Source organism: Platalea leucorodia, assembly GCF_965183815.1.
Source record: "Platalea leucorodia genome assembly, chromosome: 11".
NCBI classification, from domain to species: Eukaryota; Metazoa; Chordata; class Aves; order Pelecaniformes; family Threskiornithidae; genus Platalea; species Platalea leucorodia.
This window is the reverse complement of record NC_138833.1, coordinates 1,531,284-1,556,960: the sequence shown is the minus strand read 5'-3', so window position 1 is coordinate 1,556,960 and position 25,677 is coordinate 1,531,284. Positions and strand designations below refer to the sequence as shown.

At 38.9% G+C, this 25,677-nt stretch overlaps 1 protein-coding gene across 1 annotated transcript; it reads right to left on the bottom strand.

Moving 5' to 3' along the window:
- Window positions 1-9: 9 nt before the first annotated feature.
- Window positions 10-24,504, bottom strand: GABRA6 (gamma-aminobutyric acid type A receptor subunit alpha6; the record flags this gene model as incomplete). The annotated part of the gene is made up of 10 exons (XM_082323925.1): window positions 10-60; window positions 5,027-5,284; window positions 15,884-16,143; window positions 20,620-20,772; window positions 21,214-21,357; window positions 21,963-22,045; window positions 22,152-22,372; window positions 23,667-23,734; window positions 23,988-24,106; window positions 24,467-24,504. 10 exons carry the CDS (start codon window positions 24,502-24,504, stop codon window positions 10-12), a joined length of 1,395 nt encoding a protein of 464 aa, XP_082180051.1.
- Between the last annotated feature and the right edge of the window lie 1,173 nt (window positions 24,505-25,677).

Here is a 25,677-nt window from a genome sequence, read left to right as displayed (position 1 = left end):
AGCAGTTCTTCAGTTGGGCTGATGGTCATTTCGAAGATGCATTGCAGTAGGTTCAAAAAACTGGAAGAAAAGTTGAGAGAGACGTTTAAGCTGTGGGTTGTTAACAACTAAGTTAACCAACAAAAGCACCTGATTTCTAACTGTCTCAGCAGATTTAAAATAGAACTGCATTACAAGGGAGAATCCGCTTAAAATTTGGTGTTCATTACCTGGATCATCAAAGCTCAACTGTAAGTATGCATAGCAATGACTGTTTTCATCTGAACTTTATTTTTCCAGTGTTTAAACTGAAACATGGTGTAACAACACGCGCTGCAAGCTTTATGAATATTAACATACTGAAGCTAAATACTTTTCCAGTTCTTGTTTCTTTCTCTGTGCTCGTTTCTTCCCACTTGACATCATTAGCATCTCATCTTCTCCTTCAACCTGTTCTGTAACTCTCTTTCTGCCATCGTACTATGCTCTCTGCGTCCAAATAATGTCCAGGACTCGGCACATTAAGCACATTCAGTGACTCTGTACCTTCCTCTGCTCCCGAACATAAAAGCTGGCCTCTGCTTGTTTTTCTGCAGTTATCATCAAAACTTTAACATCGTATCCTTCTTTAGTTTGATTCACTCCATCATTCTGTGTTTCATTACATTAAAAACTGCAATATAACATTACATGTAAAAATTAAGACAGGTTACTTTAGAAAGAAGATAGGTAAGAAGATGCAAGAACAGCATCTGCATTGTGAATGATAAGGCAGAGGTAGACTTAAGTACTTGTATTCTTCTCATTAAAAGGGCACTCTCTGCATTCTAAATCAAGCAAATTTTAAAATAAACTAAGCATGCAACTCACCTACCAAAGTCACTGTCATAAATTAGTATTCATCTCAAGGACTTAGCAAGATTTAAAACCAAAAGCGAAGCCAAAAAGTGCTGTATGACAAAATAAAAAGCTAGAACAACTTTTTCTCATTTGTCAGATAGGTTTGTTCTCCTTTCAAGAACTTCTCTGTTTGGCTCATCTAGACAAACGTGTATTGCCTGTTACTGTATAGAGCTTTTTGTGGATGGCAGGTATTACTGTACTCTGCAGAAGAACACACGCCATAGAAACACACCTGTTCTGTTTTGCATGTATAAATCACAGGGATGTCACATCTGCAAACCTTCCATCTAAATTAATTACAAACTGACGTTACATAGTAAGGGAGTAAGTCCTCTTAGAGTGACTTCAATGCTTTTTTTTTACGTATTATAAATGGCACAGTGATATTGCTATAGTGAAGCATCTGTCAGCATTACAGTTATAAAACCTTCTGAGAGAAAGGGGGGCTTATCATACAAGTATCAGCATTTTCTGTGGTCTAAAAACTGGCATCTATTATTTCAACTGGGGATTCTTTCATATATATTTGTTCAAGTACCTCCTTTTTTCTACTTTTATGTTGTCCTTTGGTTGTATTAGGTTCTAACAACATGCTGTCCAGCAAAATGCAGGCAGAGAACTGTATTAACTTCATTTCTATACTTTTACCAATATAACTGTTGTCCTGCAACGCTACTGCTACTCCACAATGCAAACCAGTTTACATTGAAATATCTTTTATGTATCGAGTGGCGTGGTGGATGACTGCTACTGAATAAGAATGGTTTCCCACTTGTTCCAGTGGAGAATAGAACCATTTATTTAAATATTAAAGCCAGAAGATAACTTTATCCCCATCCATGTATAAAAAGCATTCAGTTGAAGCACTTAATTTCAACTTGAAGTTTTTTTTTCCGTTTTGTTCATTTTTTCATTCAGAGAATGCTGCTATTTTGCTTCAAAATGTAGCAAAAGATTAATTTTACAATGAAAGTTTGCTACTAAACTTTCTGGTTTGCTTGAGCTGGACTTGATTCAGTATATATGGAAGTACAAATACAGAGTTCAGTCTAAGATAATCTTGCTCTCTGCCCAATCCTGGCTGCTCTGAAAAACAATACTTAAATGTTTAAAGGCATATATTTTATTAGAAACACCTTAATTATACAAACTTCCACATCCTAAAATTTCTGTGTAATTAGCATATTCTTAGTTTATACATATAGTAAGAGAAAGGATGATTAACTTGAAGTCTTCCAAAAAGAAAAGGATTAAATGGAGGGGGAAGAAAAAGATAACTCCAAGGAGCACTTTGAAAAGTACTCAAGCCCCAAGGTTCTTATAAATATTATCAGACACAATACACAAGAATGACTTCTTCGTTTCTGTAACATATGGCCCATTACTTAAGCCATAAGAAAACTGCTTAGGAGCGCACAGAAATACTACCGAACAGCTTAGGAGAGAGCTCCTCATTTTGTGCAACCCTCTGTCATTACATGAACAAGGCTGCTCATGCTAGCTGATGCTCTGAATCCAGAACGTGAAGTAAAAAACGATTCTGGCACTTCCTTCAGAGTCAAAGGAAGAGTCTGGCTGGAAGATGATGATACGAGTTGAAAATTACCTTTGATTCCAGTGCTAATAGCCTCCTTTTACAAACAGATTCATGAAATGCTTCTGGATTTATTCTGTAGGCACTGTCCAAAGACAGTAGGTAGCTGTTTGGTTTAGGAAGTTCCACAATGACAGACTTTGGTGAATGATGTTCTGCACTCCAAACTACACTAATCAAAATCCTAGAAAGCTGCACTACAAGAACTTGTGCACAGGACATTTGGTTATTTCAATGAAGTGATTCCATTTTTTTTTCTTTTTTTTTTTTTTTAAATAAAAGCCAAATGAACTCAAAGAAGTAACTCAAAAAAGAAAAGCTAATACACCTGAAATACTGCACAAAATGCACTTGCTAAATTAAATTAAATTTCTTAACTGAATAATATTGTACCGATATTTAATCTTTTGGGCTTGAGCCTGTGATTGAGTTGAACTGGCCTTGAAGGATGCCATGCTTTGCTCACCTAACTTTTGTATCTCCTCTGCTTGAATGAAAAGGCTTACATATTTTTAATATATTTTTAAAGCAAAAACAATCCTGGTTTTCCTTGAAAGTAACAACGGGTAAAGTGATACAACGTATTGAATTAGAAACCTAGCAATGTATATCACAATCATTATTAGTTACAACTGAGTACACAAACAGGAAAATGTAATCTATGAAGAAGAGCTTGATCAACATTTTACATAGTTATTTACATTCTTAATTTTTCAGAAGACCCCAGCTGTCAATGCTGTTCTGTTTTTTAAACCTTGCTGCTGGATTTCTGTCTTTCTATAAGGCTGATGCAGAACATAATTTCTGAGTTTGTGAGCATGTTTGTAAGCTTGCAAAAGCAGCATTGTAAAAATATTTATAGTCAGCACTATGTCCTAGACTTTAGAAGTATTTTAAAAGCCTAGTTCTAATATAACTATTAATATACAAGGTTCAGTGTAAATATTTCATCACTACCATGGGAAACGGCAACTACGTTCCAAATATTTCTAGATCCAAAATGTGAATGGTTGAATGAAATCACTGGCGTTATGGCAAGCTACGCAAGCTGAGGAACTGGCTTCTAAACAGAAGCTGTAATGATTATACATGAGCTTTTTTCACACTTCCCTTCTCTGATTGAGATAAGTAATTTGCACACATAGTCAATATTTTAATAGCAGGATCAGTAACTCTGGCACAAATGCTAAATTTAGCATTGGGCAGATTTTGAGTGGCCAGGAGTTAGCAGCTGTGACCTCTTGAGAGAGACATCTGCAGGAATATTTGTAAGAGATAGTGCCTCCTATCTTCCTGCCCTCCTGATTTCACATAAGCTGCTTGGCAGCACACTCCATCTTCGAGAGACAGCGTTTTCCAGATCATACTAGTGGCAAAAATCAGCAAAATTAGAGGCTAGTAGCCTCTGCCTCAAGCAGAGGCAAGATGCCACCAATCAGCTGGTCAGCACTGTCTTGTTACTTTGAACTGCAACATCTCTTGGCTGTCCATGAGATTTCCCTTGGCCTGCTTTACCTCTCATCTAGGAAATAAAGGTACAATCTGCTCACCACTCACACCAGATTGCCAGCCTCTGTTTTTATTGATGTGGGGACTTTGTGCACTCAATACTATCTAAATACCATCATTATCTCTCTAGCTGTCCTAAATAAAGCTAAATGTACCAATCATATTGACTGCAACGTACAGTGAGATTCAAAAACTCTATGGCAACGAGGCAAATGAATATATTTTTTACCAAGGAAATGGGACACCATTAGCTGTATTTAGGCAAAAGGGAAGAATTAGAGAACTAAAGCATTAAAGACCTAAAGCGTAATGACGAATCACTGACTGATTATTCTAGACATGCTCAATTTGCAGGGCACGCATCTCTTCTGGACCTCATGGGTATCTAAAGACATGATAACTCTCTGCCTGATTCAAACAAACTTAAGCAAAGAATTTAGCAGCTTTATCTGCATAAAACAGTTCAGCTATATGAAGAAACAGGAAAAATCAGTGTTAAAATGTATAAAAACAGGGACTCTTGATTCACAAACTGTATACTGCAGTTGTCAATTCTTCACACTATGAATAAATGTTTAGAATGAATAACAAACTTTTTTTGGCGAGACTGTTATCTTATTATTTCACCGAGCAAACCTTAGGAGATATTAAAGTCCTTATCTCCTTCACTGCATTACTTCAACAGATAATTCTACCATTCCTTACTGCAGATAGGAAGATTAAGAAATGGAAGATTTAAGATTAGTTTGTTTGCTGGGAATGGCGTCATACGTTGTCTTACACCATGTGTTCTGCTCAGTGCAACATGGCAGAGAGACGAGTGTTTACATTTCTCATCTTCAAATAGCCTTTCTGCACTGTGCTGAGTGCCACTGCTACTGGAAGCCACAGCTGATCTTTTAGAGAAAGCTATTATCAGTAACTTTCCTCAGAAAGGACTGATTAATTGGAGTTGCAAGAGTAAATGAACAATTAAAATAACATTGGTCAAGTAAACATATTACATATTATAAGCAAGTACACAGAAATTCTACTACTCACTTCCATAGTGTCTTTTGAAAGATAAACGACCCAGTATACCAGGTTGAATCCTGCAAATGCCACTGGAAAGAGGATCCTAGAATACTGGTCTATTTTACTTGTGCCTCCAATAGGTGGTGGTGGTGGGGCTGGTGGAGGAACAGACACTGGTTGACACTGGGATGCTCTATTTGATATTATGCTGGCTTCAGGAGACTGATCTGCCTGAGATGTTACGGAGTTTACTCGCTTCTTCAGGTTACAGTTGGAGTCAGAATGCTGTGGAAGAAAAAAAAAAAAGGGTGATTTTCAGATACAGTCTTAGGTTTTGTGATCATTAGGCTTCTCCCCACCTTTTTACTCAACTTTCTGATTTTATTGCTGCTTCTCTGCTATAGAGCAACCTAAGGAAATCACAGAAATAATGCAGATATATAGAGGTACGTTTGTGGCCTAAAGCTTTGCTGTAAAAACATAACAAAATATGTTTTCCATATTTTTAACATAGTAGTAAATGGAAGCTACAAGAGAGAAAGAAACAGAAAAGATGGAGCTAAAAGAAGGTAATGGTATATCTAAATTGCAATATATTGGAATGAATGAAGTTTATGTAGGTATGAATCAAGTTTAAGCAAAATAGCACATATGGGCTGCTCAAGTGCAGTCTTCGCCGTGTGAGCCTGTGGATGAGTTTTGGTAAACACTCACGTAATGGAGTCAAGCTGTCCCACTGTCATTAGTCCCCGAACTAGCTGCTGATGCCACTACCCAGGACTACCATTAGTAATGTGGATGCATGGCAGCAGCCATGAGATTCGTCTGATGGCTGAGAAAATACAGAAGAACGCCTAGAGCGTCAAGTTGGGGTTTATTGTTTTGATATGAAGTGCTCACGTTTTCCGTTAATAGGGAGCAATAGAAACACCTGAGACTCTAAAAAGCAATGCTAACATACAACATTTTAGTTGAGACTGAGTCTAAAGCTTCATCAATAAAGGACTGCAAAACTTATTTCCACATTACTGATGAAAAATCTTGTGCACAAAATTGCATGACATATGCAGCTATTCTTGGGTTTGAATAAGCAGCTTTTTTGGCCAGCAGAACTAGATGACTGAATGACTGAAGCCGGTGAGGGAAGTATTAGACAATGTAAATAACTTACAACAGCATATATATCTATTGCAAAATGGAATAGTAACATTTGAATGGTTTTAAGGTAGCAAAATTCTGTTAGATATGCAATTTCCAAAGTCATTCTTTGGGAGTGATTTAGTGACAATCATTCACTTAAATGTAGCCCACTGTCAGCATTTTTGGCGTTTATCTTGCAGGATTTCTATGCATGGAAACAGATTTTAGTCAATCAGATAAATGACTGGGTTGTTAAAAGGAAAAGAAGCATTTTCTGAAATACATTGCCTATACTTGTACTTGGGCCACAAATTCTAGATAAAAGACTAGCTTAACACACCTGGTGTCTCATGCATGACTTAAAATAGAGTTATAACAGGAATTATCCTTTTAGCAGTCAGTGTTACTGCCTGAGTATCAGAACAAGTGATGTTGCTACAACATGATGCCAAGTTCTGTCCACGGATGAATGGACTGGTATCCAACTGAACCTAGGGAGAGATGGATTCCTCAAAGCTGATTTTAGTCTAAGTAGAAGGTGGAGAGAACAACATCTTATTTGAAAAAAAAAAAAGAAAAAAAAAGGAAGAAAGAAGTGCTTTTTCTGTATTTATCTCTTTTACCTATTGCCCTTTTTCTTCCCCTACAACCCAGCAACACTTCCAACTTGCCATATCCCTCCTTTGTCCACTTTGCCATCTACAAATTAAATGATTAGTATCACGTTTTGAATGGATATTGAATGGCATTCATATTCTGGGGCTGTGCCTATCTGGAATGCAGATGGTTGTTTTTGTATTTTCCAGGAACACAGCAAGCAACAGACAGATTTAAATGGGGGATGATCTACAGATGTGTCACAGAAACAGAAAGAGGGTTATCCATGTCCACTTGCACTAATCATCATAATAATCCCACTCTACAAGCAGACTGACTGACACAGCCTGGGCTACTGCTTTCATTCAAGTTGCTGTTCCGTTTTGCTTGTCTGCCCTGCTTTGAACTGAAGTGTAGAACTCATGAGGTAGCTTGTTTTTCGCTTTACTGCAAGATAGCTTGACCTTTTGTGGAGAATGAGTGGTTCCTAGAAATATAAGTGCTAAGGTGAATCTTAGCCCTTTTTATCTGCAATATTCTGGTATAAGGTGGGTCAAATTCTGCTCTGGATCATTCAAGCATGAATTGGGAGTTATTGTACTGAGGTAATGGAGTTAATAGTAGGCAGAACAGATGTAGGATATGGTCTGCGGATGATGTTCAGTACTGAACATATTTAGAATGTAGAGGTAGTAAAATCATTGTGATCATCTGAATAGGGACTTGGAAAAGCGTAATCCTGGTCATTATTTTATTTACAATATTTCTTAAATCTCATTCCTATAGAAGGAGCATTGCTATAGAAGGAGGATTATCTCAATGTGATTTCATCTCAGTTGGAGACAGGAAGATCTGGAGTCAGTGTGTATCCTTGGAACCTGGGGAGCGCACCAACTAAGTTGGTTATGCTCCCACTTTGGGGCCAGTTTAGGTCCGTTTCTATCAATGGAGTGATATATTAATAACTTCTCATTATCTGTAATAGCCTATTCCAATATTCAAGAAAGACCAGTGCATTTTACTGTCTCAGTTAAGCCACAGTTTTTTGTCATGCTCTTCACCTGCTGAGGAGATGGGTTAGAGTTGATATAAATCAGGAAGGAAGTCCCCGAGTAGTTCTTTACACTGTCTTTAACACCCTCGTGTGCCCATCCAGCAAGTCAGGGTCAAGACTATTTTCTTGTATACCACTGCCCAGGATATGGAATTCTAAGTCCAAATTTATCACCTCAGATGTGTAATGAAGAGGTTTCTCAGCGTGGTAGCTGGCTGTAGACTTGTTGCCCCAGAACCACAACTCCCATCTTTCACTGGAACTCACTGCTAAACCAAGAGAAGGTGGCGAGAGGAAACCATATAGTTTCTTGTTACAGTTGAGTTCTGAACAGCAGCTACAGTAATTTATCTACTCTATTTAGATTTAACTTTTCCTTTTGACAAAGGTTACCTACAATGACATCATGAAACTTCAGCAAAACCAGGAACAAATAGCCTATTTTGCATAGTTCACACAGCCAATCCCTCAAATAGTAAGGACTATTTTACAAGTAGCAAGAGCAACAAGAAGCAGCCTGAGGCATGGCACATTTTAAGTTACTGAATCCTGATTCAGAGGAGTACTCTTGCACTCATGTGGGATGTTCGTCCCATCAGCCAATTAAACTTGTCCCTATGTATGACTACCCAGTGACACAGAACAGACTGCAAGATCACTGTTCCATGAGAGATGCCATAAGACTGGACAATAAAAAGACTGGTACGGATATGGGCTAGTAAGGTATAGTCTGGCTTCTATTAAGCTTTTGCAGCTCAGCTATCTGATCCCCTAGAAAGCTCACAAAGCAGTCTCGTCTATAAAGGTGCTGCTCTCTCACAACTCTCATCAGTATCACTAGAATTTGCTTATGCTCAGAATATCTCAGGAGGCTCTCAGCAAATTGCTTGGCTTCCAGATTTAAAAAAATACAGCATATATAACCTTGGAGGAAACAGAATTCTTTGTCTACTTTTTCTGATTTTTATATGGATGCTAACTGTGATTTATGAATGAGCTTTGTTCTTATGTTCCTCTTCCTCAAGAGATTTATGTAATTCATACTTGTAACATTCTCTACTATTCTCTGTTCCTTTGTACTGCAAATACATATTCTCAGTATCAGTTTAGCTTATAACCTAGCAGTAACATGAGTATCTTATGTATGCACTCAGATACTGGCTAACTCTAAACAAATGACTGTCTGTATGTCCTTCCTTATCTCTCTTTTATTCACTTATGTCTCTTTTTCCTGCAGGCAATGCAATAAAAAGAGGTTTGTGAGAATAAACTCTAAAAGTTTAGACAAAAAATGTGTTATTCCTCCTTTTCTTTATAATTTATGGGATTAAGGATATTGACGTTTGCTGACATCCCAAAACACACAAAAAAGCCCCAGAAACAAAAAAACCCTAGGACCAAAACTCGATGTCTGTAGAAGGCGGAATACTAAATTAAATATGTAACATACTTTTTCCCTGTCCATCTCATTAGTAGATAATTTCAACCATTCATATTATACACATAAAATCACATGCTAGTGACTTAGCTCCCAAAGAGGGAGTTAAGCATAGTTTAGCCCCTACATTCAACAGTGCGATCTGTAAAAACTCTGCTTAGCTACTGAACAATCCATATGCTGCACCTCGCAGCAGGAAAGTTCACCACATTATGTAAGATCTCCTTTGGGCATGCACTAAGGTACGTCAATCTTTCCAGTCCTCTGCAGTTTGAGTATCGCTCTCATGCCAGAGATTCATTATAACCTGTAATTTAGACACTTCTTTGCGTATCTCATCTGTGGGATCTGATTAAAAAAATGTGTATTGCAAACACCTATAAACAGCGTTCTCCATAATTAAAAGCTGAATATAGTTAGTTAGAAGTCATTAATAGTCCTAGCTTTAGGCATCTCCTTAGGAATTCTAAGTTTCCTTTCCTAGGTGTATTATGAGGAATAACATGCAAATTTGTTTTCTTTGTGCTTTACCCTAGTAAAAGGGTTACATCAGTTAAGTTAAAATACTCACCTGGAGCATGGGAAAGCCATGTTCAAATTCTTTCTTAACCTTCCGGGATTGAAATTCACCTCTCAAAATCAGGTGAAGGTGGTTAGGGGGAGAGGCTGTTACCTCATTACTTCAAAGCTGGTTTACTTTGCATGGAAAATCTGAAGAGCCAGTAGCGGCAGAAAGCATAACTTTGAAAAATATACCATGCCCATTCTATTAAAATTGCTGTCACATAAAACAGGTAAGCACTAACGGGAGCAGAAACTGGAACCCTAGTCATTCTGTGAATGTACTGTGGTAGAGTCTCTTCCTAACGTTTATAGGCAGCATATGAGAAAAATCATATAATTAGCACAGAGCCTCTGTCAAAATGTGTGTTTGTGTTAAACAGATTTAAACATTCAAAGTCACATTTGGCTCTTAAGCTTATCGGTGTCAGGCCAGAACAATCCCTGTCTCTACATTTACTTTGCTAAATTTTTGCAGCATACAGAAACTACTTCTTTGAGTGTCTAAATGAGACAGAATTACACCAACTGTACTAGAGAGGTTTGTTTTTTTTTTTTTTTTTTCTTTTCTGTAATTTAAATACTTTATTTTGTTCTCGCTGTCCCCCTGTAAAAAAGGTACTGGGATTAGACTTCAGTGTTGAACAAAATACATCTAAATCCTATTCATCTTGAATTTTTCTATTTTTGTGTATTATATCAGCTACTTCTAAACCTTCCTTACTGCCCTGCATTGGCTTTGTCAATCAGACAAATATTTAACTCAGGCAGAACCAAATAATCAGCATCTACTTTCCTTGCTGGTAGGACAAAAAGTCAATATAATAAGAAGTTGTTTGTTTTTAACAGTATATTTGATCATCTGCAGTTGTGGAGGATCAGGAAGGTCTCCCTAATTTGACTAAAAGTGCCATGTTCTCAGTCGAGACTTTAAAGCATATAGCTGTTTCTAGGATGATCTCATAAAGGGTTGTTGATAATCCAAACAGAAGTGCTCTCCTTTCAGTTACACTAGCATACTCATTAATCATACTCAATATATTCTGACGTAATTATAGAAAACTAAATCCTCTATACCGAAGTGACATACGGCTGCTCTGCAGTTGGGCAGGGTTGTTAAAGAGAATGAGAATCCTTCTCTGCTCAAGCCATGCTATTTTGAAACCCAGGGACGGGGCTATTTGCAAGGAGAAGGAAGCTCTCCCAGCAGTATTTCACTGCTCTGTGCTGTTTCCTGTTAAAACAACAGGTCTTTTAGAACATAACTGTAATCAGGCTAATACCCTGTAACAATCTTTTGTCTTTTACATGTAGTCTCTCACATGGAAAGGATGTCTTTTGATCCATGGTGTGTGCTCCCTGACCATCTCATGGAGCATTACTTCAAATGGTGCACTGCAGACAGTATCACCAATTCCCTTTCCCCTGCAACTTCCAGTATTGGGATATTCCTGGATAAAGGAAGCCATAATGATGAAACAACATGATTGATATTTGAAATGGATTAAAAAGCTAAATGCCATAATGTTTTTTATAGATATGTATATATATAACGTTTGGTTTTGACATGCTAGAACAGGCTTGGTCACCATATGAATAAAAACAGGTTTCTGTCAGGGTCCAGATGACTACTCAGCTTGTTGCCAACGTATTTTGGAGTGGAACACCCATAGTTTTGTATTTCACGCAGGGATTGCCTGCAGCTGACAAAGAGAGCAAGCCAAATTCTGCTCTCAGTTGTCCGAGGTAAATAGAGTGGCTTTCCTGGAACCAGAACAGACATGCTGGGCTGTCATCAGTTAGCTGAGCACTCTTACTGAAACCAGTGTGGCCCACTGTCTTGAGCAGCGATTCTCCTACTTCCGTTAGTACAGTAAAGCAGAATTTGGTCCTCTGCCATCTTTCTTTTCTGAGTGTACAGGTTTTTTGGCTACAATATAAAAACCCGTGAGGAAAAGTTTTGTTCATTTGAATAAAGCAAGATTTTAAATAAAATTAACTACGCTGAAGGGGGAAGGAGGCTTTTTGATAGTATTTTGAAAGATTTCTGATTTTTTTTTTTTAGGAAACATAGTTTATTTGGAATGTAAAAAAAACTTAATATATTCTGTAAATATGTTTATCTCGATGAGTTTAGGCCCTCACTCAAGCAGCAAAAGCTTCTCACTGGCTGTTTTATAACTCCTTTGAATTTTCATTTATACCAAAACTGTCTCCCTGGGCTTCTCTTCTGCAAAGCAAGAGAATGGGTCTTCTGTCACACAAAAAGTACTAGCTTAGACAGCCTAAGGTTATTGCCACCACAATGCTCTTTAGCCACTCTTCAGGCAATTTAAGATAATAGGTTATTAAAAACAGATAGATAGTCTATGTTGTTACTCTTAATGTTGCTACTGGTAGCAGAGTTCCATTGGCAGTTTTATAGCCATGAACATTTTCAAGTAAATACATCTCACTTTTTCCCTTTTGTTTTTACAAATGGACTACCCAGAACTAAGTAAACCTTTACAATCTTCAGAAATTTTCACAATGTAAAAATAACATCTGACTTCTATAAATGCAGAAGACAGTATGCATTTTTGACACACTGTTCAGTACTCTTCAACCTATACCTGCCCTTTCATATAGCTAGAATTCTGACAACTTTCATGCATGTAAAAATCACAAATAAAAATACTAGCATTACAAGTGGATAAAAAACTTTACTATCCTATCTAAAAGAGCAAAAAGAAATAAAAAAAAAAAAAAATCACAGATTAGAAAAGACAAGGTACCAAAGCCCAGGGTATGAGAGAAGGGAAAGATTTTAATTACGTTTTTTTAATCAAATAAAGTAGACAGTTAAAAAACATTTTCATGTATAAGACATGGACTCTAATAGATTTTTTTTCCTAGTGAATTAGAAAACAACATTTTAAGAAGAGAGGTGGAGTAAACAGGGAGAAAAGGCAAAAAGAAGAGCAGGAGAGGTAAGATAAATTACGCAAGGGACAAAGAATAAGAATTGGCATTGTAGCAACCGAAAAAAGAAAAACCTGGAAAGAAAAGTGATGAAAGAATTTAGGGGCAAACAAATGGATCAAGTTGGGGGGTATGGGGCAACAAAAGGGAAATCAGGACTTTAGAAACAGCTCCTAAATCTACAGTAAGAAAGAAACTGAGTATTATGCTGTGTGCCGTATAACTGCCTTAAGACCAGTAATGTAACTATAGAAGTACAAAGCTCAGGAGGGGATGATAATCCTGAGGAAATGGTCATACACTCACACAGTTAGCCTGTGCTAGCTGCACTGTTAGCATTCAAATTAGCTAGGTCTGTTTCAGCTGAAATTCTATCACTGACTGCAGTATATCCATCTATGTGCCAACATGCGAAGGTTCCTTCCCCCTGACCTTCACCACACAAAAAAGAAAGAAAAGAAAAAAACCTTTAAAATCTGTTATCCTGTAATTACTCCTTTTTCCCAGCATGCCCTTCAGGAATGGGACCTTTTAAATCCAATAGTTAATTCTTCTAGAAGCTATTTTGACTACATCGTCTTTCCTTCAATGGTAAGTACCCTTTACTTGTATGCTCCCAGTGATTTTGCTTTTTCTGTTACTGTAGAGGTGGGTTCTCATAGACAACTGCTCCTGTGAGAAAAAAAGTGGTGGACTTACAGGGCTTGAAAATTACTGTCTTGGATAATATGAGCTTTGAGCAAGATCAGGACTATAGAATTTTGTGGACACTGTGGGCTGTTTTAGACCAAATTTACCTTGGGACCTTGATGTTACGGGGTTTACTAAATCTGTATGTTGTTAGCTAGTTGTACATAGTTTTCTTGAAGAAATGGTTGCAGCGTGCTTCCTAGGTATTTTTGCTTGTTTTTACTTGGAAAAGATAACAAGTAAGTATTTACAAAACGAGGAAGATGTGTCTTCAGTTTGGCTCTGTGCTTGTTTGTGGCTGAAGCCCCTCATAAGAAATTTGAAGTTTTTAAATTTCTTTTTCTTCTATTAATTTGTTCAACAGCCATGTTATAGTTCGTGCTTAGCTTGGTCTGCAACGATACAGAGACCATGTAAATCTCACCCACAAGTAGTGGAGGAGCCACAATTGTCAGGAGTATGTTCTAGTGTATCTGGGCATATGCAGAAGGTTATTTTTTGAAACAGTTGTCTTCTAAAGATTGGAGGTGGGGTGGGGGGGTGGCGGCCGCTTTGTAGCATCTGCCGTGAATTCACCAGAAGTAGCACGTGCAGAGTAGGCCAAACTCTTTCATATCACTCAGCAGGGACTTCAATGCAAAAAAAAATATAAGAAAGTAGCTGCCCCCCCGCCCCCCTTCCTTGGAAACCTCGCTATGATTAACTCAAACTTGAATAAGGAAGTGTGTGTAGGAAAGATCAGAGTTGTTGTTCCTCTTCATTATGCAGAAGCTATCAATATTTTCTTCATGCTACATAAAGCCAAGTGATCTCTAGCTTTTTTTGATAGCTTGCCCTCAAAAAAAAGTCAATAAAAGACTAAAAACGAAGCTGTAGTACATTTTAAAGTTCCTTCAGTCTTAACAGTATTTTTCTTATTTTACACTATTTTACTGTTGCAATTTTCTGCTCATTCAGTCCAGAGTAATTCTCAGTCAAATATCATGGTATTGGGGAGGGGGGAAGTATGTCCTAAATATTGGCAAATACATACTCTCTTTTCCTCTCATTGTTTTTTGGAAGGTTTAAATATAATTACAGAAGTTTACTAGTTGAAATAAATGTAGATATGAACATTGCAAATATTGCCAAAACTAAATCAGCCTTTCTGCTGTCACTTTAAAATCAGTGCAAAACTCTGCAAACATTTGCTTCCAAGCTCCTTTTAAAATTTTTGGACTTTCTTTTGTATTTTCTTTATCTAACAGTGGTTTAAAAAACAAACAGAAAAGCTGTGGTTCTGAGTTAAAATGTATAAAGATTTGCTTCTTTTTGCATTTATATATTTAGTGAAAATAAAATGCATTTCTTTATTATATCTTACAATGTCTTCAGTTTTTTTCAATAGTAAAAACATTGTAAGCAAAATACAATATGGCTTACAAGCACAACGCCTCCCCGTTGAAGGGAAGAACATTTGTTGCTTAGCTCCAGTGAGGCCCAGTAGCAAGATGCTGTGGAGCTTTGGTTTCGCTATTATATAGAACTTATCAATTATGAATTTAATGGTTTGAATGTACCCAAATGTTATAACTTTAACTGCTCTTTATAAGCAAATGTGGAAAGATGGCTATATGGTGGGTCAGGTTTTGCCCTGATATTCAATAGCTCTTAGACTGACTTCCTTATTCAGCTACAAAGGTTTTGCAGAAGGTCATTCAAATTCTGCTATCCCTCTCAAAAAGGGAAATGTGGTGGTAGTAAAACTGATTTTGAAAACAGGAGGGCTACAGTGATAAATATATTAACATATGTTGTGAGACAGCATTCATTACTTAGCCCGAGACGTAAGCAATAATATTTACAAGCAATTCTGACATACTTTTTTTGATACTAGAAAGCCCTCCTGTCTTTCACATCTAGAAAAATCTACCCTTAATCTTTACACTTATGTTTCTCCCCAAGCTTCCACCAACACAGATTTTTATGAAAGTAACAGATGCTAAGTTTATGTAAAGGCTAATTCCTCTTCTTCCAGATGACCCACTTATGGTATATACCAGTGTACTACAGTGATCCCATAATCATCTGGCCAATGCATATGTTCATTCCATTGTACAGTGTCCTACAAATTCTACAGTTACTGAGAGAACCACAGCTGCCTGACCACGCTGCCTACAGCATGGCTCAAGAGAAGTATTATGGGTAACAGCCTAATGGCTTTCCTTAAATATCTTACCAAATAAGCATCTCTCTAGTAAATCGTATCTCAAATTTAAATAAACAGTATGAATAAATGAAGTCTCTTCACTTTCTGAAATAAGAACAATATGTCTTTGATAAATAGGCATGATCTGGTTACATAACCTGTTTCAGGTTAAGATCACTTTAATATTGTTTTGCGTTCGCTACTTCAGCTGCCTCTTCCTATATGATGCTTATTATCAGAAAAGCAAGCAATTACCGAGACAATCTCGTCCTCTGCCGGTACAGTTGCTGCTGATAGTGCTGCTGCCAGTGCTGCTGCCCTGGCTGCCTTCCTCATTGCTCTCTGAGTCTGAAGATTGGTAAAGTAGTTGACAGCTGCAAACTCAATAAGTGCAGAGAAGACAAAGGCAAAGCACACAGCTATGAACCAATCCATGGCGGTAGCATAGGACACCTTGGGCAAAGAATGGCGTGCACTGATGCTTAAAGTGGTCATTGTTAGAACCGTAGTGATTCCTTGAAAATAAGAGAAAGAAAATGGGGGCATTAGAATTTTGCTTCAACCCTGCTACTCTTAAATTCATATATATTAAAAAAAACCCAACTGCGCTTTGGTTTTAGCTGTCATCCTATGTACCAGCTAGCTAACAGGACTGCGAAGTATTTTGTATTCTTAAGTAATTAATGTATACTGGCTTCAGCATCTAAAAGCTCCGAACAAACCTCCTGAATACACTGAGGTGACTGAAAGTTAAGATAACTACATACTACATGGTGCAGCTTCTTAGAATTGTGATAAGCATGGGTATAACAACATTCAGGCTCAAACTATGAAAGACACTTTACTTGAGGGGTTACTAAGAAGTGGAATGTTTGGCAGAAATCTAGATTAACATACTGTCATTTCCCAACAGTGATCCCCTCTTTCTCCTGTTGTTGCACGGGACACATCAGGGCTTACAGAACCCTCACTGAATCGATCTAATTCTGCATTAAAATGGGTGGTAGGCTATGATCCAAATATTTCTAGTAATAGAGAGTTTGGTCCTCTGTGCAGTTGTCTTTAATCACTGGATACATTCTTTAAGATTCACGAACAGTATCTTGATTTGAAAGCGCCCAGTTACAAATATGGAAGGGCAGAAAAGCTACCTCTCTAGAGCTGCTGATCTATTTTCACATAAAAAATCTGGTCATGTAGCTCATGGGCCCCATAGTGTTCTTCACGTGAACTCATGAATTTATTCTTTCTGTTTTGGAGCGTACAGCATTAATAATGTAGGAAATATACTTACTTCCCAACGCTGCCTGATACAAGCAAAAAGTGCAAGAGCAAACTCATTCATTAACATATGAGCCTCTGTGACTCATGTTTACTTATAATTATGCCCGCTAGAATGTGAAAACTGCAGGTATTTAAAGACAGTAAGATGGAGAATACCCTCTTCTGCTCTTTTCTGCAGTTGGGAAAGGGTAGGTGGGAAAGTAAAAGATGCTATAATGTCATGTCGTGATGATGAATCAATATGCTATGAATGATGCTCAGTGGAAAGGATGCAGTGTCATTGCATGCTGCAGCATCGAGACAGGGTGACTTGATTATTTCCAGGTTTTTTGCAACTCTTTCACATGAGGTAGCTTGCCAGCTGTCTGAGGTTAACTACGTCCCAATGTCATTAGTTAACAAGTTTTAATGAAATGCAAATAGGAGACGGTATAAAAATATGTAGGATCTCTACTTCTCCCGAATCTGCCAGACTCATTTTATAATATGAATACAAGTATGCCGAGATATATTTCAATTTCAAAGGTCCAGAATGAACTTTTCAATATGATGTGTGATTAGATTAGAATCTGTCCATGTGCTAGTTAGTAATAAAAATGATATATTCTGTGTCTGAATAAAAATTCGCTGCAGCAGGAATTTAAAGTTAGGAATAGGACTCCTATTCTATTACAGATATAGATAAGACTTCTCTCAATGTGGAGTGAATATTGATGAAATGCTCTGCACTGTGGAAAACTACTTTATCAAACTGAATGCCAAATTACAGTTGGTAAACCCTGTAACGGATGATTGTTTACCCTTTTCTTTCCACTCTGAACACTTCTTGGTAAGTTTTGAAGAATCTGTTACATAATGCAAATACTGAAATACGTTATCTTTTCTTACTAAAAATGAAACAACAAAAAAACCCAACCGCTTTTCCCTATCTGAGACTTTATTATAAATAAATTTTAATGACTAGATATAAATTTAAAATTCCCAGGGTGACCTGCTAGGAAGGTAGAAGCTGACTATTATCTTTCTGCAAAACAAGTGACCTTTTTGTCAGGAATGAAAAAGATTAGACAAAGGCACACAAAAATGTGAAATAATAGCCATTGCTATATGGATTCAGAGCGTACTTAAAATTAGGCCTCCAATAACCATGTTTCTTATTCTAAGTAATTTCTGATAATGCCATGCTTCATAAAACTTCACACGTATATGTATATGCATAGCTACGTACATAGCACCACATAAAATAAGGAATTTCACACTAGCACTCCGCTGTTCTTTCCAATGAGACAATTAAAAAGAACGCGAGTGCCTCTTCAAGTATTTCCGTCTCCCATTTTTTGCAGGTCTGAAAAGAGTAGGTGCTTATGACCATTAATTTATCTTTGCAAAATGTTCAGAGTATGTATTGTAAAGGATACCTGCAAAGGATAATTGGCTTCCATGTTGGAGGTAAATAGAGTTGCTAAATGAATTTGTTCTGAGAAACCAGTTTGGGCACACTATTGTTATTCTTCTACTATTAATTTATCTTCTCTCAAATTTACAGTTTAGGAACTTAGAAGTAAAATTGAAAATTTATAATTCAAGTATTTGCAATATGATGCAGAAAGGAGACTTACTTCTCCATTTTAAACATTCTCTATTTCAAATCTTTTCTTTTTTACTGGGGCCTGAAATTCTTTTTTGTCATAAGGAATTTACCCTCTTTTCCTTAGATGAAGGTATTTAGAATCCATGGGATTTTGAATTAGTAAGGACTATGATTTCAGACTGTGCCTGGGAGAAGTAAGAATGGAAAAAGGCTTGAAATATTCTTTTAAAATGCTAGTATGACTAATTTTCCACGATACTGAGAAAGGTGTCTATCTCACTATTTTCTTAAAATATTTTCTGTTTCTAATTCTATATTTACTCTTCAGTATGACATCTAAGAGTTGTTACTCCAGGGTTTGGGGTGTCTATGTAATTATTACTGAATCAGCTAAATACTTATTTGCACATTACTTCAAGCATATAGAACTGACTTCCACTGCCCACTAGGTAGCAAATATGTTTTACTCAAAATGTAGAGGATGTAACTGTACAGTCCAGAGATGCAAGATAAAGCCAAATCAGGTAGCATCATATTTGGTGTACAAACCTCATCTATCTATCTATCTATCTATCTATCTATCTATCTATGTTATGCTTCAATTGCAATAAACGTCCTTGAAAATCTATTGCCTGATGTTTTAATATTTTTAAGCACTTAAAGAAATCCCAACTGCCAGAAAACAATAGTTGTAAGTGCTTAATGATGCCACTGCATCCCAACTCCCAATGGGGATTTCAAGAACAAAAGTGCTGATCTTCCTTCAGAGGCACTCGAGGAAGTTGTGTTCACTTAGCATTCCTAAAAGTTTGCAGTGCTTTTATGAATACCATTCCATGCAGGTAGGAAATGCCAATTGACTGAAATCAAATTGTACAAATTCTGTAGCCTGCTAACTACAATTATAGACTCATTTTGAATTATGAGACTTGCATCATTTATGCTTAGGGAACATGTAGCTGCCTTTTTGTTACTGAAGACAAGTCTCACAAAGGGAATTTTTTGTATTGAAGTACTGGGTTAAGAGAAAATAGGTAGGGTTGCAAAACATGCATGTATGGGTAGTGGATTCATGAAGTTTTTGACAAGTTTTATTATTTTTGCTTAGTATTTTTATGATTGTTTTTCTAGGAACAACAATTCAGTCAGTGAAAGTTTATCCCTTAACAATGAGTGCAGCTTCAGAGCCTATCAATATTTAAGGGGGAGGGTGTCAAATTTAATAGCAGGGCAAACACTAAAAATTAAAGAGACAAAACTCACAGTTTTGGGAGTATTAATTCAAACCAGTGGAAAGAAAGAAGGGCCCTGCCATGCAATATGGACACACATTACAACTCCAACCTGTGCTAGAGACAGGATTCATCTCTCCTAACTTTATTTATCTCCCCTAACTTTATCCATCTAAAGTCCTTGCTAGTTGTTTAGATACCTTTGTAGACAAGGGGAAGAAAGCACTTCGGAATGAGTGCTAGATGAGGTACCTTATGTTAGGTGAGATTAATTTCATCCCGTGTGATTTTTTTTTTTTTTAAAGCTTTAGCTCAGATTGGTTTCACAAGAGAATAAATCAATAGAAAAATTCCTCTTTAAAAAATTGAGAGGTTGATATTTACTCTGAAATTGCCCCTTCCTGCATATGAAGAAATATCGAGAGGAAGAAAAACATCACAAACAAGTCTGGCTAACCAAACATTCTGAGTAAAGAATTTTGACCTCATGGGTCAGACTGAACATTATTTGGTTTCATTTTAGTATTTACTTTTGTTCGCTGAAACCTACTAGCTGTCTTTTCCAGTCGCCACTGGATTACAGCAGCTGTTTGATGCAGTGGATTCAATACAGTGAATGAAGTGAACGATAAAAGAACAAAACACGAATACCAGCCACGGTCCTTGCTGGAACAGATTCTTTGTTGATCCAAAACACAACTTGAGACAGGACTACAGTCATGATGCATGGAATGTATGTCTGAATGAGATAGTAGCCTATTTTCCTTTGAAGATGGAAATAGAGCAGCTGAAGTGAATATTCGCCTAAAACAAACAAGCAATGAAAGTAATGAATGAATGGTGTATGTGATGCTGAGCTGTTAAAAGACCTTAATGCAGCATACCAAAAACTGTTCTGGCTGGAACAGACTCCTTGTTAATCCAGAAGGACACCTGAGAAAGAATGACTGTCATAATGCATGGAGTATATATCTGTATCATGAAGTAGCCCATCTTCCTTTGCAAGTGGAAATAAACTGTCATGATTACATATTCATCTGTTAAGAGACAAGTATGTCAGCATTATTCTGGCAACATATGAGTAAACATTAATTGGCTTAAACCCAACATACTATGTTCTGAGGAAAGCACTTACAGGCCTCCTAGTGCATAATAAAAATAAGCTGATTAAAAAAAGGTAAAGTGACCTTAAGGAAACAAAGGAGAATAATATTCATTTTATGTATTGTTTTTACCGGGGTGGAGAGGCAGGGGGAATTCTTAAGAATTGCATGAAAAACTGTATGCTTAAAGGGACTGTGAAAAGCTGTCTTTTAAGAGACAACGGTTAGATTCTTTCCAAGGATTTCAGTTTTTAAAATGGCAAAAGATCTTGTTTAATTAAACTAATTCGGTTCTATGTGAAAAAAAAAAACACGGTAATTTATTTTCAAGATGTGTTTTATAATGTCAATAGTTCCCACATGGCTACATCTTACCTGTGTTAGATTTAATTGTTTCACTAGATACAGTTTGTCCTATGAGGTCATACTGGAGGAGACTGGAAGATTCCTGTGGTACTTCTACTGAATGCAGGGGTCCTTTTTTCCATGTATAAATTATTTCACTTTTTGGATAAGCATCTGAGTTACAGAGGGGAAAAATTAGTATTATTAATTATGTAATTTATAAGCAATTGAAAAAATAAGTAGCATGATCCCTTTTGTGGCTCAAATAGCCATAGAAACATGCATCCTCCTCCAGCAAGTTCCTAACCTCATTAATGACAAAAATGCAGAAAAATCAGCAATAAGAGAATGTTTGAGGTGGGACCTAATAGGCACTAGCTTTTGTTTTGTAATTTGCTGTAAAACACATACATTGATTGCAACTAAATATTTTCAAAATGGATTACCACAGATCGACTAAACATTTGCAAAACTAGAAGTAATATAGTAAATGTACCACAGCTTTTATGACTTGTTGAAGGACCCACTTTGACTACTAGACATGTAAGAATAATAAACAGTAAAATATGCTTCAACAGTCACCCTTCAGTGAATAAATCCATGTGCTTATGAATGGTCTGAGTCTCAGAGGAGAAAGTAAGATTCTAGTATAAAAAATATAATAAAAACTTTCAGCTATGCCATTAAGTACTGTCCTAGGATCTCACTTCTGATATTCTCACATACATGTAGACCAAATGTATTACTATAAAAAAACTGAAAGATACGGAAAAACTTACAGCTTCCAAACTTCAATGGACAAGCATGTCCATCCATAGGGAAGTTCACCAACCGCATAGGACAATCAGCATTAATGGTTAGTCTAGAATACATTATAGTAGATGACAATGAAAAAAAATGGTATGCAGGAACACTGCTGAAAGAATCAAAAATAAAGGTCAACCAAAAGCAGAAGAATAGGCTCTTACCTCATTGTGTAAAGAATAGTTCCATTCTGCATAATTCTGAAAAGTTTGTTAGGAGTTGTCATATTATGAGCAATTGATTTTTTTCCATTTCTAAAAAATGTGTCTGGTGTCCAAATTTTACTGACCATTAAATTGTTCAATCTCAAAATTTCAGTTGGCCCACTAAACTTCAATCTCTCATCAGTCCACGTCTGCCGAAAGAAGACATCCATTGTGTATTCCTATGGAAAATAAATAGGTGGTTGACTTACGTGTGGGGGCCAGCAGTCCCAAGTTGCTGTGTATACAGTAACTCCATGAAAGAACCTAACACACATGTCAATGGCATTTCATTTACTGCTTAAACACTTAATCCTATTACCATTAAGTAGTTACTAAAAAAAAGGCAGTCTATGAAAAAACATCCTATTTTCTTATTAGTTAAAGAATAGTTACAAATTAATCAGTGAACAGATAATTTGATACGTGTATGGAAAAAAAAACTCATTGTCCTCTCGGAGATAATAATTTAATTCAAAGTGACTGAGGTCTAAGGAAATAAAAATGTCTAATTTAGTATCCTTTCAAAGTGCAAAAACAAACTATCAATGTTTAATTGCCAGGAACAAAAAGACATGCTCAGTGCCTCTTCTGCAGCTTACTTTGGATATTCACAAAGAAAGGACCGATGTGAGTGAGTCACATCACAGTAGGATTATGGCGTCAAGTTAATATTAATATCTAAGCTATTTTTCTGAAGGATTCTTAGTAATAGTCTCACAAGCCTTCAGAAAGGAGTTCTCTACAGAAGTTCTTAGGAAATGGAGCTAAATCTTGGCTGGACGCAAATGTGTAAGAAGGCAAGGTTATGCCTTCTCTTGGATTGACTGATGAAGAGGTGGAAAAACTTTTGGTTGTGTCTTGGGGCCCACAGTTCCTTGCCTGCAAACTGAACAGCTGGCTCAGGTGAGCTGGTATCGGTGGAAGCGTACAAGGGCAAAAATAGCCATCAAAGTTGATTTCCAGAATAAGAACAGCAATGCCATCCTCACTCTGATGACTTAACATTCTCCTGGGACTGCTGCTGTAATTGATGGAGCTCACCCAAGTCCGCAGCTACCCGAATTTGGGGGCACCCAGCACGACAAGGGGCAGCTGTCTCAGAAACAGCACTGTTCCCCCACAGCTGCTCATTAGGTTGTCTCCTACTGCGCAGCCTTCTGCAAACCTGTGTGCTGGGGCACAGATGCTTACAATCTTCTTAACGAGGTTAAAGAGGCACCTTTGACCTCCCATCCGTGCCCTCGCTCAAGGCTAGCGTTGCCCTCCGTGCCCAGCCTCGGGCCTGGGCCGCAGGCTGCCCTGGCTGGCACCGCTGCAGCAATAGTGATATGCAGCTCCAGCCAAAACGCTCCGCTGGGCCCTAGAGATTGTCAAGAAGATTAAGCCTCGTAATCTGCTTTAATGACGGTCAACTCAGATGCCACCGTAATGAATCCCGGGAGAGGAGACAGGGGCGGCCAGCGGGGCCCTTACCATCTCCACGTCGGACACCGGCCCGAAGCTGGTCACGTAGATGTCCGTTTTGACTTCCGTCACGGCGCCTGCGGGACACGGAGACGCGCGGGGAGCGGAGCGGGCCGGGGCTGCCGGCGCCCCTCGGGCCTTCGCCCTTCGCCGCCGCCTGGCGGGTTTCGCCGCCTCCCTCCGGCCGGGCCCGGCCGGGCCGGGGCGGGGGCCCGCTCCCCGCGCCCGCTCGGGCCGCCCGCTGCACCGCAGCCGGGGCGCTGCCGCTCGCCCTCCCGCGCCGAGCCGCGCGCTCCCAGGCTCCCCGAGGGGACGGGAGTTGCCCCCTACCTCCAACGCCCGGTCGGAGCCTGTTGTCGTAGCCGTCCAACAGCTTGTCGAGGATCCGGGTGATGTTTTCCGAGTAGAGGTCCCCGCCGTCGCCCTGGGCCCCCAGCGTCTTCTCTATGCTGCGAGGAGAGGCGACTCCCGCCCTCAGCCCCGCGCCGCAGCCCGCCGCCGTCCCCAGGGCAGCCCTCGCGCCCCGTCCCCTCAGCCCTCGCGCCCCGACCCCTCAGCCCTCGCGCCCCGTCCCCTCAGCCCTCGCGCCCCGTCCCCTCAGCCCTCGCGCCCCGACCCCTCAGCCCTCGCGCCCCGTCCCCTCAGCCCTGCCGCCGGAGCCGCGCCTGTCGAGGAGCCGGTCCCCAGGGGAGAACGGGGGCGGGAAGAGGGCCCGGACCCCCCTCGCCCGCTCCTGCGGGCTGCGGCGGGGCTCGAGGGAGCCTTTAGGGGTCGGTGGGGCCGGGGGCCAGGGGGGAGAGCTCACTCACCTCACAGCGACGCATACCCAGGCGATGAGCACGGCCATGCCTCAGGTATGTGCGAGGACGCCCTGGTCCCCTCAGCCCCGTCAGCTGGAGCCGGTGTCGGTGCTCATCCTTCCTTCCCCTCTTGGCCAGGGGCCCCGCCGGGTGAGAGTACCGCAGAGTCACCCCCTTCCCCGCCGCCCTCGGCCGGCCCCTGCCCGGGGAGCTGGGGGTGTCCGGGGCCGTCTGCGTCCTTCGGGTCCGCCGCCGCCGCCGCCCAGCCTCATCCGACCGCTCCAGAGCGGGAATTAGGGTTGGAAGGGACGGTGCGCGGTCGGAGAGCAGTGACAATAATCGAATAAGGCATTAGGGGGGATTAAACGGAAGAAATCCACTGCTAGTTTTGGCATGGAATTAGCAGGGACCCGTTAGGAAATCTGGAAAAGCGCTGGCATCTTGCTGATAGAGATTATGTTAGAAATGGCCTCAGCTTTTATTATGTTTATGGTTCACAGGGAGATTATTATGCAGCTTCTGCATCATTAGAACTTGGGGGGGGGAAAAACCCAAACCCTACAGTTTCCAATTTACTGGGTTTTTTTGACCTTTCTCAACAAATTTCCTCATGATCAATCATTAAGAACTGTACAGAGGGCTTGAATATCTAAACATATTAATATATGAATATTGAACAGTAAAAGCTGGTTCTGGTTCAGGTTTTTGAATTTTTTTTTTTTTAATACTAAGCTGGTTTGGAGGGTTACATACACAGATTTCACTCGGACTTTAAACCAGGGCATTACTAGGACTTTTGTTAGAATTGGAGCTCCTTACTTTTAAACCACTGGGATTGTATATCATTACTAATTTTGTCCTGATAAGTACTGACTGGATCATTACTGTCCCCTCCTTCAGTAAGTGTGTTAATGTAGTCAGCCCTAAAGGAAAATAAGTTCAGGCTGCTCCAGCTTTTTCTGTGACCTTATTACTTCTTATAAAGCCAATGAATGATGTAGCACCTATGTCATTTAGCTACACTGTAAACAAAGCAATTGGGTCAATTTTCTTTCCTGGTAATGCAGAGGAACAAATAACTAGACCAAAAGAAATTAATTGTTTTCATAAAATTTTGTTGCATAAACCACATTTGGATTACCAGCTTCTAAGCACATACATTTAATTATCAAGCCATGTAAAGGAAAGTAAGCATTTGCATGGAACTAGGAAAACCATGT